This window comes from Pinus tabuliformis, chromosome X (assembly GCF_031772625.1).
Source record: "Pinus tabuliformis cultivar Carrire ecotype Pingquan chromosome X, CPIR1, whole genome shotgun sequence".
Lineage (NCBI taxonomy): Eukaryota > Viridiplantae > Streptophyta > Pinopsida > Pinales > Pinaceae > Pinus > Pinus tabuliformis.
Window position 1 is genome coordinate 1,145,714,629 of NC_142308.1, and position 17,801 is coordinate 1,145,732,429.

Here is a 17,801-nt window from a genome sequence, read left to right on the forward strand (position 1 = left end):
GGAGAAACCTGCAAGAAAAAGTACTTCCAAAAGATTAAATCTATGAAATTCAAATAACGATGAGAGCTCCTTGAAAACAATGGCAAGTGTGGGTTGGTCTCTTGAAGACTTCCATTCACACTTGCTAGTTGATTTAACAATGATCCTCTACAAAATCTCCAACACACATTAGCTCAAATGGATTAAATCAATAAACAATAGCAAGATAACTCTATAATTTGTATGAAAATAGATAGAGTTGTTTAGCCTAGAGCATATCAAATAACAAATTGCAAATGTAAGATAGCTATACATCTACAATTCAACAAAAGCGTATGAGCAAATGAAATATAAATCAAAGGCACAAGTAGAGATATCCATCAATGAACCAAGCAATGCTCCAATGGAATAACAATCATGAATGAACTCCAAAGTCTTTTATTCACATGAAGAACACAAGTACATAGAAGCAGAGCTTCCCCAAGCACAATAGCTCGTTGCGAAGATACAAAGTGAGAGCCCAAGGCTCATCTATATAGGAGAATGAGTGGAGATCTCAATGAAGAACCAAATGCCAAGTGTGATGATGACAATCCCAAAGATCAACCATGCAATTCAAATTCCCTAGAGAGGCCCACACAGTCCATGGGAGGAGCTAACTCATTGTTGTAGAGGGACAAGTGTGTATGGGAGTGGAGCATAGTTTTAAAATTCGGCCGATTCGAAATGGAAACGGCCGAGTTGATCCGTTTCAATGCCCAGAATTGTGACTCGGTGGAGGAAACGGTTCGGGAGGCCAAGTCAGCGAGAGGAAACGGTTCGGGAACGGGCTGCAGGTTATGACTCGGCCGTTTTCGTATTGACTTGGCCGAGTCATAACCTGCGGCCCGTAACCCCATCAAAACAACGATTTGTCATTTTTTTAATGAAATTTTGAAGTGTTTGCTGATTGGTTTGGACTCCAAGGTGTTTTCTAAATTAGTTAAATGCTATTTGGGGTCCATTCCCCTCTCCTAGTATTGATATTCTATTCAAATTTCATGGTAATGTTAAATTCTTAAAGTAAAAGTGACATTCTCCTTAATCTTCATTTTCATTCTTTTACTTAAATTTTTAACATTACCATGAAATGATTCAGGATGTTTGATAGTGGTTCCGGCCTCATTGGATTTCATATGGAGAAAGTAGAATTTTAGATTTCATTCAAAATCCAGCAGACTTATCAATTTTTCAGGATTTCAGGATTGGAGGATTGCAATGTTTCCATTGAATTTTGTCATGTCTTAAGGTATGGAACTCGTATTTAATCAAGAGCACCAATCCCTCTATGTACCTTGATGTTAGTGACATTGGTTGTCGAACTCCTTTGGGATTCGCTCCCAAACCAGGAGCTTTTGAAAATGTCACTCCCGCTTCCATTTTCGCTCTCGCTCCCCACTTTCTCTCCCGCTCCCAAGTAACACTGAGCCAGATGATGTTGACAACTCTAGCAGTAGCCAGTAGTACTGGTCACAGACTTTTGTTGTAGAGGCCATTTATAGCCTCCTTGGTTATGTGTTTTTGTTTTGATCTCTATATCATCATCGTGTATGTATTGGATAGTGCATTGGGTGCCATTTTGATATAATGGATATATTCATGAGCCTACTTTGATCATATGTTGTCTTCTATCTATATTCTAATGCTGTGTGTTTGGAAACATGAATGAAAATCTTTAAAATTATGTGTTTTTATAAAAAATAAATATTTAATATATTTTTTACAACGATCGAGTCATTGAAATCGAGCCGGCCGAGTCGATACCGAGTTGGAGTCGAAGTCGGAGTCGGAGTTTTAAAACATTGGAGTGGAGTGGTAGGAGACCACTCTCCACTCATCTCCAGGGAAACTCCAAGTCAAAGCCCACCAAAAAGTTGACTCATCAAGGAATTTCGAATTCCCCTTCTCATAAATGCATTTTTCCTTGGGAAATTCGTGGTCCCCTCCAAAAAATTCGATTTTCCTTGAGCACATTTCTTTTCCTTGTTTTTAGGAGTCCGCATCACCTTGAGACTTCACTTTAACTCTTCCATGATTTTCCACCTTATTTCCACATCATTTGACATATGTGGATTTTTTTTTTCTCCATTTATTTAATTGCTGGCTTAATTTATTGCCACATTTTCCACTAAACTTATGAAGAGTGGGTTTTGAGGGTCTAGAAGACATTTTTGACCCCTCAAATTGTGTCTTAGTAGAAAGTTGAGGGTGAGGTGCAATTTTTATTACTCATACCCCATACAACTTCTCTAGACATCATTTATTACATTTCAGATACAAATTTTATTCCAATTTTCGCCGTGTGAGAAATTAAAAAAATTAAAAAATGACCCCCTAGACTTAATCAAATTCCACGAATTTTTTTGTGTGATCTAGTATGGTAATATACATTGACCCTAGACACTAGGACTCACCCAAGGCCTCACCATCAAGCCGTACTCCGGCTTTGGGGTATATTTGGAGGAAAAAACTCAATTAATTATTAAGTCCTTGCAAGGAGATGATAATTAACCAAGTGAAAAAAACCTCCCAGAGTAATACTCACTTGATGATAAGGTCCCAGGCTACCCAGGCCTGTTACATGACTCGACTCCTCATACTAGTATCACTTTTACATTGTCCCCGCAGGGATTGTGGAATTTGAGTACAACAGAAAATGATAAGAAGAAGTAGAGTTGAAAAACTCTGGTAGTATGATGATCTCTGATGGTACAAGCAACCTTTGGTACATCCTTGGCCATGGAGTCTTTAGATAATCCTAAGGTGCCACTCCAGTGGTCAACAGGAGTAACATTAGAACATATGTAGAAATGTCTAAAGTCGTGACAAAGGTACAATGTTACAAAATACCAAGTGAGTTTGGGCAACTCAAGAACCTATCACGATAGCTAGAGTGAGAGAGAGAGAGACCAACCAATGAGGCCGATGATGTCAACAACTCCTGACTCTAATGGCCGAGGGTGAGGGGGTGAACAAGGCATTGGCTTGCTATCAGAGTCCTTTGGAACTATCAGGGGGTTTGATTGTATGATCCAGGGTGTGGGGCATGTAGGAGAGAGGGATACTCCTAACATTTGAGGTAAGAAGAAGGAAAATCTAAATAGATCTCTGGCTACTTATCTGGGGTTGGGAGATAGTCTAGCAAGCGGAAGGTAGCTTACTCTGAGACTGTTTGGATCTATTATCTCTCTAACACTTTGCGAATGTGTGGCATGATGTACAAATTGATATCGATGAACTAATCTTGATAAGGTTAGTTAGCTTCCTTGAGGGGGAGGGGGAGGAGAAATCCGGGGTCTCACCATTATGTTATTGTTGCACTTTGGAACGTTGCCTGCCATTTGTTTTTTTGATGTGACGAGTCAATAGGGAAGTATGAGGCGATTGTTTTTGTCATCTTAGGGCGAGGTATTGCGTACAAGAGTTGAGATCTGTGGCAAAAGAATTTCGTGATGAAGAGGGCTAAGCATCTCCGATCTCGACACTAAAAGAAAGTAGAGAGGGTGCCCCTTGAGTCCCTGTAAAGGCAATGATAACTTCCTCTGATCTCATAGTGTAGGGACATTGAAAAATAAGTGCATCTCTGTCTCCATATCCTGGAGGTGGCACACTTGGCAGATCCTATAAATCAAGGTATATGGTGACTTGTCTCTGTTCGGAGTCGATGGACGCTGACTTGAAGCTGTCCCAACGGGATCTTGAGCAAATGCATCCATGCTTGCATGTATAAGGGAGGCAAACTATGATGCTAGCACATAGCTCCAAAAAAGTGCTCTAGGTGGAAGGACATCTTTGAGCCCAAACTTGTCAAAGGTGAGGTCTAGGTGACTTGATTGTACAATCTGTAGATGTGTTCTTTGATGGCTTGGTTCAGTACCTATTTAGGTGGCAAGAGATGGCTTGGCGCATCAAGGGAGAACAAGGTAGGTGCTTAGGAGACGGAGTAATTGATTGGAGAAATCGAGATGTCTATGAGAACCAACCTCATGCCCAACCTAAGGGAGGATTTGAAGTGCGAGCCTCTGAGGAGCAGAGTGCGAGGTATAATACCTTTCTCTCTTGGTGGCGTAGTCTTTGAGAAATTCGGAAAGAAACCAATCCGAAAATAACCTCAAGGTGGAAGGGGTGGACACCAAACTCTGCTTGGATGATGGGTGGTTGAAATATCCACTTACATTTGATGATGCACTTGAAAGGCAAGGTCTGTACTCTCTCTATCCTAGTCTAGTTTGTTTGCAAACAACACAGTCCATATATCTCAGAGCCATAGAGAACTGTGGGTCTAATAATTGCCTCCATGGGGTAGAGTTTAGTCGAGATATTCTCAAGTTGCCCCTAGAAACATTCTCTCAATGAGGGCTAGGGAGCCATACACTTTACTAAATCAAGGCTTAAGGGCTTGTTGCAACCCAAAGCGAGGTTCACTGAACATGACTCCCAAGTAAGTGTAAGCTGTGATGATCTTAATCAAAGCACTATGGGTTTTCCCTCTTTTCTTGCCAAGTCCCATGGTTTTGGCTTTTTCACACTTAGGGCTGCTATATCCTTTAGGGCCATTGTTGATGGGATGTACCATTTCATGCCAAAAAGGTGAACAAAGAACACAAAATGGTATGCCACATGCACAAAGAATCATGAACCCATTTGTATCCACTCCATCGCTATAACCTTGTTCAAGGAAATCTGCCATTATTCTACACCCTGAATGTATGGGCGGGGATTTGCTTGCATGGAGCCATGGGGATCAACCACTGAACATTCTATATTTTGGTCTCATATTTAATATTTGATTTATTGGGTTTGTTTTATTCCCACATAGGATAACTAAGGAATGCCCCAATAGTGTTTGTAATAGGAAACATCCTTGATTGACGTTGACATCACTGTTGAAATTCTTTGATACACCTGCCTGGCCTCTTATCTTAGCATTGACATGTTCTTACCTCCTTTGCACTGCAGCCCTCCACTCCTTTGGAATTCCTAATCCTATGAGCTGCTCCCATCATTTCTCTCTAGGGACTGTGTTGAAGGCTTTTTCGAAGTCTACAAAGCCTTCCTTGGTGTCCCACATTGTTTCAATTGTATGCTTTAGGGTAAGGCAGTGGTTGATGGTAGAATGTTTTGGCTTGAACCTTGCCTGTCCTTTTGCGTGCTTCTGTAACGCTGCCACCCATTTACTGATTTTTTTCTCCCATGTTTCCCCATAGTCAATTTGGCAAGATTGGGCTCATTATTATGGCTGTATAGATTCTTGGATTATTCTTTTGTTGAACGAGGCCTTTTGCCAAATCTTTCGAATCCTTGCAGAGTCATTTGGTTCATTGATGCTTCTAGATAATGGTTGAGATAATCCTGCCCCCATTTTAGGTGCTCCACTTGTAAGCCGTTGATATCTCTTGCTTTACCAAGGGCCAGTATTTTATTGCCTTCAATGACCTTTTTTTGGTCAAAACTTCCTATACAGTGTTGATTTTTGAAAACAATCATGTGAGTGAATGAACCCACCTTATGGATAAGGCCAAAATATCGAGTTAAAAAATGATATGCATTTGTGCGTTTTTGGACATACAGATGTATTTTGCTCAACATAAATTCAGTTCAAACTTCATATTAAAGCGTTTGCTCAAAAAATAATTTCCAGTCTAAAAATTTCCTAATTCTGACTAATTTTTTAAATGCTCAATGCCAAGATTGACTAAATTACTCAAATTTTGAATTAATGAGAAGCGGAATATATTTTTCTCAAGCATTCTCTGATTACGTATATATTCATCATTCTATCTTCAGATGCTTTGAAAGCCTTTAAAAAAGATAATTTTTGAAGTTCAAGTTGTGATTGAGCAATATAGGTGCATTCTAATTGGATATGATCTGATTATTTCAGGTGAAGCCAACAGCAGCAGCTGCTTTTATTAAAGATATAGGGGCTCCTGGTGATAAACTTGATTTCAAATTCAGGAAGCCGGATTCTGTAGAAATTATAGGCAGTTATCCACTTAAGGCTGCAGCAAAACCATTCTTAAATATCGACCTTGCTGTGCGAATACCCAAGGTGAGTGTTTTCTTTATGATTTTCCATGCTTTACAATCCTTACCAGGCACTTTTGTTTCAATCAGAAGTCACATAAATGTTTCAGGGCACTTTGCTGCAATCAAATTGGCTTGACATATTTTTTTATGTGACATTATGCAGGCTTGTTTTCATGAAAAAGATTTTTTGAATCATCGCTATCATGCCAAGAGGTGTCTGTATCTCGTAGTGATTAAAAAGCATCTGAGCTCGTGTTCTGTTGTTAAGAACATTGGCTGGTCAACTTTTCAAGATGATGCCAGAAAACCAATTTTGATTATACATCCAGGTATACACACTGTATTTTTTTCTGAATATTTACAATAACTATAATGTCAAAAGATTTAGCTTTGTAGATTGATCATGTGTTAATTGATCATAAAGGTACGATGTTATAATTTTACATAAAACAGTAATCAATTTGCAAATGCATTTATTAACAGTTAATATTCTGTATTCATATTTTGGCCAACAATATGTGACACTAGTGGTTTCACAATAGAATTGAAATTATAAATTGTGCTTTGTGATGTGGGAGCAGTGGATGTTTTTTTAATAATACAGAACATATTTTACAAAATGGGAATTTCCATGCCATTCCCCTGATAATCTTGGTTTTTGGCCTTTATAAAGATTTCCTTGGTGGTTTAGGCTGGAGACATTAACTATGCATTTATAATATGTTCTCCTAAAGAAATTACTTTGTATGTTGGCCTGCCTTACTTCCAGTTTTGCTCTGATTTCTTTGCTTTGATTTGCGTATCACAGTCCCTCAGATTCCTTCACTGTGCTTCCTGGGTTCTTTCCTCTGTGGCTCTGATAAAATATCGGAAATTCATGCAGATAATAAATACAGAAGAGATAAATCTGGGTTATGATTATTGCAATACTTAAAAAATGGTTTTTATTAAATAGTCATATTTATGAGATGGGAAGTGTACGTTTGGTATGATGTAGCTCCCCAAATGTACGTTTGGTATGTGTGATGTAACTCCCCAAATGTAAATTTGGTATCTGATGTGACTCCACAAACAGCTAATCACCTATTTAATAACATTATTAGGGAAGTCATGGCTTAACATTACAATATAGCATGATTACAGCACAACTTTATTATAAAGTACACTACAAAATACCTAAGAATTAAATATGTCCATGCTCCATTATACATTTATGTAACAATATGGGCAGCCTATCTTGGGCTACTCTGTCATGTGTATTTGCTGCAGCATTAATATAATGTTTCATATCATCTCCACCGTTGTGTTCAACTTGTATGTGCATGTTTTATCTACTAGACACACTGTAAATTTTGTCTAGTACCTTGTCAACGAATTGTTTCCTAGATTGATTTTTTTTATTCGAGGGAGTGCAATTATTCACAAGTCACAATTAATAGTTCTGCATTCCTCCTATGTGATTTCTCCCGCAACTTACTTTATAACCAAGTGCTAGTTTTCTTTCTCCTGCACTATCATCTATTATATCGACCTTCCAGCTCCACTCAAGACATCCCTATTCCATTCACAATGATACATCATTGGTTGGCACATCGACTAGCTGGCACACCCACTAATTGAATTGGAGATGCCTATATAGTTCTACTATTGTTCATAATGGCATATGTTAGGTAAATGCAGTGCTGTTTCTCATTTCTATCATTAATTTACTTTACAAGATAGTTAACAATGTGTGATTTAGTTGCGAGGATTTTTATTAAATCCAAGTTTAATAGAATGAAAACCATTTTATCCCAAGCCAATATGTAAGATAACAAACTGTAACACTGCTAGTTTTTCTTAAAAATTTCTGAGTTTTGGTTTGAGTTTTCAGTGATGAATTTCTTCAAACATGTGGTCTACACTCTGCTGTAGGTGTTCTCTGTAAATTTTTTAACTTCTGGGCATTGCATCCAATGACTAACATGAACCCAACAGACTACCCAAATCACAAATATACTCCTTATAGCAACTCAGAAATAATTACACAGTTGATACCATAATAATCTAATCCACAAACAGCCTTCTCACATTCAAGATCTGAGTATATAGTGAATTAGACAGAAGTAAGAACCTGATAAGTAGTGGCAGCAAACAGTAGGCAGCACATAAATAGATATCATCCCTCTTTGAATACTATACTAGCTTTGTTGGAAGACCAAGATAATGCCCATGTACAGGAAATCAAACAGAACTCCCAGGTATAGAGACACACTTAACCAGCAGCTGATAGACGGGTATAACTAGCAGATTTGGTCACCATAAAGAGTCCACAGCCTGTCCAAATCACCAGCAGAGGCTCTCATCCCAATGCAGCTCCAAATAGACACAAAATCGAACACCTCTAGAGACAATATGCAGCCCCAACACACAGCAGCTTTGTGACACCCAAATAGCGGTTAGACTTGCTCATGTAGACAGCAAAACGACCCAGAAAATGGCAGAAAAATGTTCCCAGCAGGAAGAGAACTTGTCTAGCAGAAAATGAGAGGGGATTCAACCTCACTCCTCTTCATCAAAATTCGTGTCTCAACTATAGAACTTTGACCAGCAAGGAAATGAAGGATTTGGGGTCTGTTCAAGCTCCAAAACTTGTCTTATGGCACCAACATTCGATTTCCTTTGGCTGTATGAGATTTTACTATCAAATTGACCCCAGTAGTGGCTTGGCACTTGATATCTTCACTGGTATTTCCCATCCTGTCACAATGAGATTGAAAATAACTAATGAGACCATAAAATCAACCGGAACACTACAATACCTCTTTATTTCTCGAAAACCCTATTCTCCATTGAAGCTCAATGGTGAAATCTAAATGACTTCATTCTCACATCTAGAGTCCAGACTAGGGGGCCTTGTTGCAACACCGAAGTCTGCTATGGAAGCTAGGGTTCCAAAGCCCTCAGTTTTCTGTTTAAACTCTCTCCAAGAGCTCTCTCTTCAAACTTACACAATGCACGAATGAGGAGAGTCTCCTCATTTTCCTTATTTAATGAGTTTAGGGTTGTCTTTTCACCTTCACCTTCCCTTTTTTTCTTTTCTTTTTGTTTTTTTATAACTCACTTACCTTTTCCCTCCAATTAAATATTTAAAAGCACTTTTCCTTTCTTTATTTAATAAAGTGACTTTTATAAACTAATTAAAGTCACTTTTAATGCTGGAAAATGCTTAATTCGCCTTTGTGGTCACACTGACCACCCAAAGCCCCTTTTATCATTCTGCCATGTAGATCTTTTCACCCCGATTCCAACGAGCCATTACACTAAAGTGTTTTTCCAAGTAATCAACCTGAAACAACACCATAAGTAGAAATCGTTGGAACGCAACAGAACCAAGAGCAAATTGTGCGGAATTGATCTCGATGATGAAATATGGTAAGCGATCCCAGTCGGACCCATAAAACTCCTCTAAAACCCTCTGGGCCCACCAATGGAGTAATCCTGCTCCTATGACCAGGCTGACACAAGCTCTGGAAACCCTTCTAACCACCTCGCCTAGTAATCCAAAATTTGGGGACATTACAGTCTCCCCTCCCCAAAATTGCTTGCCCTCAAGCAATGCCATCACATGTTGTCGCTCCACAAGTTGATCCAAGTGAATACCAGGGTCCCAAACCATCCTAGTCATCGTGAAGCATCTCTCGCTCCACTCACTCACCAACAAGGAATAGACACTAGAGGCCCTTTGCATACTGCCAATAAGTAGAGCATCTCGATAATGTGAAAGTCCGACCAACTCCTCAAGAAGCTGCTCTACCAGAAAACCAATCTCGTGCACCTCATGAGTGAACTCCTGAAAGTACCTTCCAAAACCTGCTAAAAAGGATCCTCGCCCATAGGAACTAACCACTACCACCTTTGATACCCCCAATGAATCACTGAGAAGTGAAACGCCCTCCGCCAAATTGAAGTCCAATGGAAGATCTGAGTGATCTTCCCCTGTAAAGACCAACTCACCCATAATGGTGGTTGAGTTGTCAAGTGTTATAATGCCAGGGTCCCATGGTAATCCCAAAAGAAAGTTGCCATGTTGCTGTTGCGCCACTCTGATCATAACTTACTGCTGCGGCGAAGCACTACTAATTGTTGGTGCCCATCTGTGCCCCATCACTAATCCTTGTATGCAACCAATAGATGGACACCATGTATCATGAATCAATTTGGTGCACGCTAAACTGCCCTGCTCTTGCCTAATCACACATCAGACTATGTTATCCTGTCTCTTGGTGATGTACCCAATTACTGCCTGGAGCCCACATGCCTTCCTGTAAAAGAGGCCTACCATCCACTGTGCCCCATGCTCGTACAATGCCTCGAAATGTCCTATCAAAGGTGTGTCATGCAACTCTCTCCTGATCATCTTCCTAAGTGTGTATTCAGGGGTGGGACATATGTTGCCTCTGCAGTGGGTCATGCCATCCCTAATCATGTATCTGTCAACTCGCGCTCCTACCATATGCCTCAGCTGGGAAGTCATTATCCTATCCATGATGCACTGTGTCTCACCCAACTATCTCAGGTGACCCCCGTGTGTCCTGCTATATGTGATGAGAGCATCAAAGAACAATAACATAAGCCTTTGCAATAGTATGTCGGACTGGAAAGTGACCGATGCATGGGTCAATCCCAAAGGCGTGATCAAGAACCCATATGGATACCCATGGGTAGTCCTGCGGCTAACCTGCTCTCTGACACTAGTTAGATGATGCTCCAATCGAAGATCAAACTTCGAGGAATGCAATGCTCCCTGACGCTCATCCATCCACTCATCAATCCTGGTTAAGCCAGGCCCATTGGTATGCCCAATGTCCCAATCAATCTGTCTCCCCAGAAGCAATGCTCTGAGATTCTGTTATGCATCACCATACACCACTACATAAAACCATGCATCATCGTACTCCTCTACATACCCCTGCACACCATGGCATATCCTTATACCCCACTAGCTATCCCTGCCTGTTGCTGACGCACCCTGTACTCTCTGGTATCCCGCATGCGCCAATGTATCTGCCATCCTGCTAGTGGACCCATCATGATGTGAGCCATATCTCTTCTGTCCCGGTAGACCTGAGTGGCATGACTCCTCACATGCTAATGGGGATGTCACTATTGTGCAGATCCTCGATGGCTCATGTGCCCAATACATCAACGAAAGAACATCATCCCCATATACTACTCTATCTGGTGGCATATAAATGCCATCCCATCTAAATAACTCTCGTCGGGGCATGCTGACCACCCGACCACTCCATGCATGAATGATGTGCCAAGACATCTCCCGAAGCTTGCACACTCCTGCATCAAACCAACCAACCACTAGTGATGACCATAACTCTGATGGAAGTATGAAGGAACGTGAATGTTTCGTCACTGGGTCAATCACCCTGTCAATGCCATAGTCATCCTTCACACCTAGTAACTGATTGGAAACTCCACCTGGATCCCAATGCCAACCGGGGTCTCCAGTGTCCACCTCACTCGTGTCAACCGAACCTGGATCCCAAATGTACGTATGCTCATCTGAAATATATCTGGATCCACATCCTATGTGTGTATAATCAGAAACCTTTGGAACATACCTCTCTACAAGTACCTGTTCCTCTAAGTGCTCTGTGTGCTCCACTATCACAGGAGGCTCCTCCATCAAATCATGAGTGGCCCAAACATCCTCTTTGGTGATGGTTGCCCTAGAAGAATGTACACGATGCAACTCCATACAAGGCTGCTTGACCTGAAACTCTGATTCTTGAAGGGCCATTTGAGTGCTCTTCAAGGACTCCTAGGAAATCTCAAGCTTATAAGTAAGCCTAATGACTTCCTCCTCTTTCCCTACTAGTGCATCATGATATATCTAAGTAAGCATGAGTAGGTGATCTCTATCTGAAAGGAGGTATAGGTAGTTAGATTTCATCCCAACCAATGCCTTCCTTAGAGTCTGAAAATCTGCAACTGTCATGTGCCACTGCATTTCTCTGGCAATAATCTGTCACCAATACCAGTGCATCATCATATTGCCTTGTGGCTGCCCTAATCTTGTCTGCGTTCATCTTCAATTGGTTTTCCAAGTTATAGGCATAAGTAGACTTGTGAGCAACATTTACCTCATCAACTGATGGGACTGAGTTTGCACCGTCGACCACTTGTGTGTTATCATCTTTGCACACCTCTTGGGAATCATCATCAACTGTTGTGGCCTCATGATTTTCTTTGTACTCATCATCTAACTCAACAATCTTGCTAAGTGATGACAAACATTCTATAGCAATTTCTGATTCCTTTTCATCCCAAACTCTCGTTCCAACTTGTTGGGGTGAATCTGTGATAGCTTCATTTTCAACGGGTGTGAATTTTCTCAATTCATCCTGGGAAGTTTGTTTATGGTTTTCATCTTCAATCCTTGCTTCCTGATCTTTGACTACCTTTTCATCTTTGGATTTGCTATTCCTTTTTGTATTTACTGCATTTGATGACACCCATGCTTCCATGTCCTCTATCACCTTTGCAAAGGTTTTGTTATAATTTTCAATTTTTTTGGCAAATAATTCTTCTTGACTTAGAAGCATTGTTCCCTTGTTATAATCTGCCCTTTGAACCCAACAACTGTATCTTGACACCTTCAAAATAAAGTCCTCGAACTTGGCTTTTCAAAGATAACCCATGGCTGAGCCAAGATCAATGCTCTGATACCACTGTAAGATACCAAACTGTAACACTGCTAGTTTTTCTTAAAAATTTCTGAGTTTTGGTTTGAGTTTTCAGTGATGAATTTCTTCAAACATGTTGTCTACACTCTGCTGCAGGTGTTCACTGTAAATTTTTTAACTTCTGGGCATTGCATCCAGTGACTAACATGAACCAAAAGACTTCTCAAATCACAAATACACTCCTTATAGCAACTCAGAAATAATTACACAGTTGATACAATAATAATATAATCCACAAACAACCTTCTCACATTCAAGATCTGAGTATATAGTGAATTAGACAGAAGAAAGAACATGATAAGTAGTGGCAGCAAACAGTAGGCTGCATATAAATAAATGTCAGTCCTCTTTGAATAATATACCAGCTTTGTTGGAAGACCAAGATAATGCCCATTTACAGGAAATCAAACCAGAACTCCCAGGTATAGAGACACACTTAACCAGCAGCTTATAGATGGGTATAACTAGCAGATTTGGTCACCATAAAGAGTCCACAGTCTGTTCAAATCACCAGCAGAGGCTCTCATCCCAATGCAGCTCCAAATAGACACAAAATCGAACACCTCTAGAGACAATATGCAGCCCCAATACACAGCAGCTTTGTGACACCCAAATAGCGGCTAAACTTGCTCATGTAGACAGCAAAACGACCCAGAAAATGGCAGCAAAATGCTCCCAGCAGGAAGAGAACTCATATAGCAGAAAATGAGAGGGGATTCAACCTCCCTCCTCTTCATCAAAATTTGTGTCTCAACTATAGAACTTCGACCAGCAAGGAAATGAAGGATTTGGGGTCTGTTCAAGCTCCAAAACTCGTCTTATTGCACCAGACATTAGACTTCCTTTGCCTGTATGAGATTTGACTATCAAATTGATCCCAGCAGTGGCTTGGCACCTGATATCTTCACTGGTATCTCCCAGCCTGTCACAATGAGATGGAAAATAACTAATGAGACCATAAAATCAACTGGAACACTAATATATCTCTTTATTTCTCGAAAATCCTATTCTCCATTGAAGCTCAATGGTGAAATTTGAATGACTTCACTCTCACATCCAAACTAGGGGGTCTCGTTGCTGCACAAAAGTCTCCTATTTCAGCTTGGGTTCCAAAGCCCTCAACTTTCTCTTCAAACCCTCTTTTCAAACTCACACAATTCACGAATGAGGATAGTCTCTTCATTTTCCTTATTTAATGAGTTTAGCGTTGTCTTTTCACCTTTACCTTCCCCTTTTTTCTTTTCTCTTTGTTTTTTATCTCACATACCTTTTCCCTCCAATTAAATATTTAAAAACACTTTCCTTTCTTTAATTAATAAAGTGACTTTTATAAACTAATTAAAGTCACTTTTAACACTGGAACATGCTTAATTCGCCTCTATGGTGACACTGGCCACCCAAAGCCCCTTTTTATCATTCTGCCTTGTAGATCTTTTCACCCCGATTCCAACGAGCTATTACACTAAGACGTTTCTCCAAGTAGTAAGCTTGAAACAATACCTTAAGCATAAATAATTAAAATATGCTTGTTATTAACGCCATTTTACGGAAATCGTCAGAACACAACAGAACCAAGAGCAAACTGTGCGGCATTGATCTTGATGATGAAATATGGTAAGCAATCCCAGTTGAACCCATAAAATTCCTCGAAAACCCTCTAGGCCCACCAATGGAGTAATCCTTCTCCTATGACCAGGTTGTTTGCAATAGAAATCTTAGTAGTTGTTATCAATGTTGCACGACTTGTACTCGTATAAGACTTGTCACGACATTGACTCGTTGACTCGTATAAGACTCGGGAACAACCCTTATAAGACTTGTCAAAATACAAAAAAAAGGTTAAAATATGGTAAATTTTAAGCACAAAAAAGAAACTAATGATGATTCCAATCATTATAAGTTTTAAAAACCACAATATATGCAATAACTAATAACATCTTCTCATATCTATAAAAGTACAACATAACATATTCGATTTTTGTAAGCAAAACATTTAGACACTGAATAAGAAAAGGACTCATGATTCCATAATTAAAATAGAAATTGTCAGCAAGTTCAAAATTCAAATGCATATGTCATAAATGATAAATGATTATCTCATAACAATCTTGAGTCTCATCACTCATGGACGACCACGCCTACAATAAGCCCTTGTGGAGCTAGTGCTAACATCAGAAGGTTGAAGCAACTGTGATGCAGGTGTATTTGGAGTCTCCATTTGAGATGGCAAACTAGAGAGATCCTAAGTCTCTTTATCAAGCCAACTTAAATTAGGAGCTTCCTCCTCCACAACCCAATCAGACTCTAAATCAATAGTATCCAATAAAATTGGATCTGTATCCTTTGCTTGCACTTGTTTTGTGAGCATTCGAAGGTTGTAGTAGATGAAAATCAGCTTCTCGAACCTCTTATGCTCCAACTTGTTTCTCTTTTTGCTCTGGATGTGCTCAAACACTAACCAATTGCAGTCACAAGAAGAAGCACTGCAGGGTTGACAAAACTCTGATGGTGAATTCTTGTAATTGTGGTGCCTCAGTGCCACAATCTATCCAACAATGAGCTGTAAAAAAATAACAACAAAGATTATCAGTTCGGAATGCCAAACATATAAAAGAGAACTAGCAAAATTACAAGCTAAGTTCTAACAATTTGCACTTACAAGGCATTTTCTTGTCCTTGAGACGTTGGTTTGAGCTAAATCCAAACATGTCAGAGGCTTCCTTGTACATATCTCGTTGTATGTTCATTTTGTCCTGAATATCTTGATCCAAGAACATCTTCTCAATGCATATCATAACACCTCTCCACCTCGGGATCTCTTTGAATGTTAGACTCATTATAGAATAAGCTCAGATTGAGATATGCTCCTGCTGCATGCAATGGTGAATGTAGTTGCCTGTCCTACCTAGAATCAATAAATTGCCATATAGGGAGATATTTAGATTCTTTTCCCTTATAGAAAGTCTTGATGGCCTCTTTGGCCCTGTCCATGCCCTCATAAATATATCTCGTTGCAGGTATATCTCCATCCATCAATCTCAAGACTTTCACAAGGGGCTCAGTGAAGTTGACAATCTCAGTGACTTTGTCCCACAAACTATCACCAAAGACAGAAGCTTTCATAGACAGTGCTTTTGGTTTTGTGCTATCTTTCCAAAATACCCATTGTTGGCTACAAAACATTCTTCTCAAAGCTTGGTACTCATACAAAAGGTTTTGGAGGGAAAGAAAGTTTGTAGCAAACTGTGTGACAACTGGGTGACTAAGTTCACCCTGTGTGAATTCCCTCATAAGGTTCAACACCCAAGCATGATTATAAATATACTTGGTAATTTGCTTGCATTCTTGCACAACATCTTGCACCTACTCCAACTTCCCAATGTCCTCTAGCATCAAGTCTATGCAATGGGTAGTCCATGGAGTCCAAAAAATGGTGGGATATTTGGCACAAAGCAACCTTCTAGCTGCCACATAATTTGTTGCATTGTCCGTGATTACTTGGACAACATTTGTAACCCCAACTTCCTCCACCACATCAGCCAACAATGAAAAAAATCAAATGTGCATCTTTTACATTTGCAAATGCATCAATGGATTTTAGAAACATGGTTCTTTTAGGGGCAAGCTACAACAAAATTGATTATTGTTCTACCCCTTTGATCTGTCCACCCACCAGACATAATTGTACAGCCTGTAAATTTCCATGAGCTTTTAATGCTTTCCAATTGTTCCTTGACACACTCAAGCCCATGATCTAGCTCTTCCCCCGTAAGTGCATTATAAGATGGGGCTTTGTATCTAGGGCCAACACTTGCAATGGCATCCACCATGGGCTGATAAAAATAAGACTTTGCATAGTTGAATGAAACACTGTTATGGTACCAAAACCTCCTCACTGCCATATCTACCTCCTTCCTCTTCTTTTCATTAAAACTATCCAAGGTTGGTTGAGATCATGGAATTGTACGAAGACTGAAGAAAGAAGAGGTTATACTCCTGTTTGCCACAACACTTGAAGAGGAGTTACCAATACCTAGACTTTGAATCTGTGTTTCACTCTGAGATGAAGATCTACCTATCCCAACAATCTCATCCTTCCTTTTTTCCCTCTCTTGGAATTGTACGAGGACTGAAGAAAGAAGAGTTTATACTCCTGTTTGCCACAACACTTGAAGAGGAGTTACCAATACCTGGACTTTGAATCTGTGTTTCACTTTGAGATGAAGATCTACCTATCCCAACAATCTCATCCTTCCTTTTTGACCCCCTTAGAACTTTCTTTTTTAATGGATTCCAAAGCAGTTGCCATTTCAGTAGTGACTTCATCAGGGCAACTTTGACAACATCCCACACCATTTCCATGAATTCTGGCTAGGTGGTATTTCAGCCTGTTTATGCCTGCATGCATTGTGCCATTGCAATAATTGCATTTGATATGGTGGTCATTACCGACATTGATTCATTGACCATGTGCCCATGCTGGATCACGAGACTTTCTAGAACCCTTTGGTGGCATGGTGACAAAATCTGGAAGATTTTTTTTTTTTTAATTTGCAATTTGTTTTGGCCTTGTGGCTGAATTTCTCAGCCACACAGGGTCATTGTGTCGCTGAGAAACTTAGCTACAGGTCAATACATTAAAAAAAAATTGCAAAAACAAAAAATATTTAAAACAAAAAAAAAACTAAATTGAATACAAAAAAATTACGTGGAAAACATTCAAACAAGGTTCATGAAGCCTACCTGAAGCTGGGTCTGATCCGATGAAGCCTCCTTTAGCCTCCTCCAAGAGCTCCTTCATTGTGCAATGGGGTCACTCAACACTCATACAAATTAGCCAAACACTCAAATGGCAAGTGAATGACAAATGGAATGGAGAGAGGTGCTTATAAAGCATTTTCTTCCCTCTAATTTCCCTTTCCCTCCACCTCAATTCCAAAAAAAAGAAAACACTGATCATTTTGTGACTTTTGAGGCTTGACGGGTTTTATATTGGACTGATACGGGTTC

General features: G+C 39.8%; 1 protein-coding gene across 1 annotated transcript in view; it reads left to right on the plus strand.

Annotated features, from left to right (window-relative positions):
* Positions 1-733: 733 nt before the first annotated feature.
* The window catches only part of LOC149143929 (uncharacterized), a 221,145-nt gene continuing 204,077 nt past the window's right edge, over positions 734-17,801 (plus strand). Inside the window, exons 1-3 of the mRNA XM_089451980.1 lie at positions 734-835; positions 5,903-6,070; positions 6,212-6,377. Of these exons, the coding sequence (XP_089308106.1) occupies positions 734-835; positions 5,903-6,070; positions 6,212-6,377 (436 nt within the window). The remainder of the gene's footprint in view (positions 836-5,902; positions 6,071-6,211; positions 6,378-17,801) is intronic.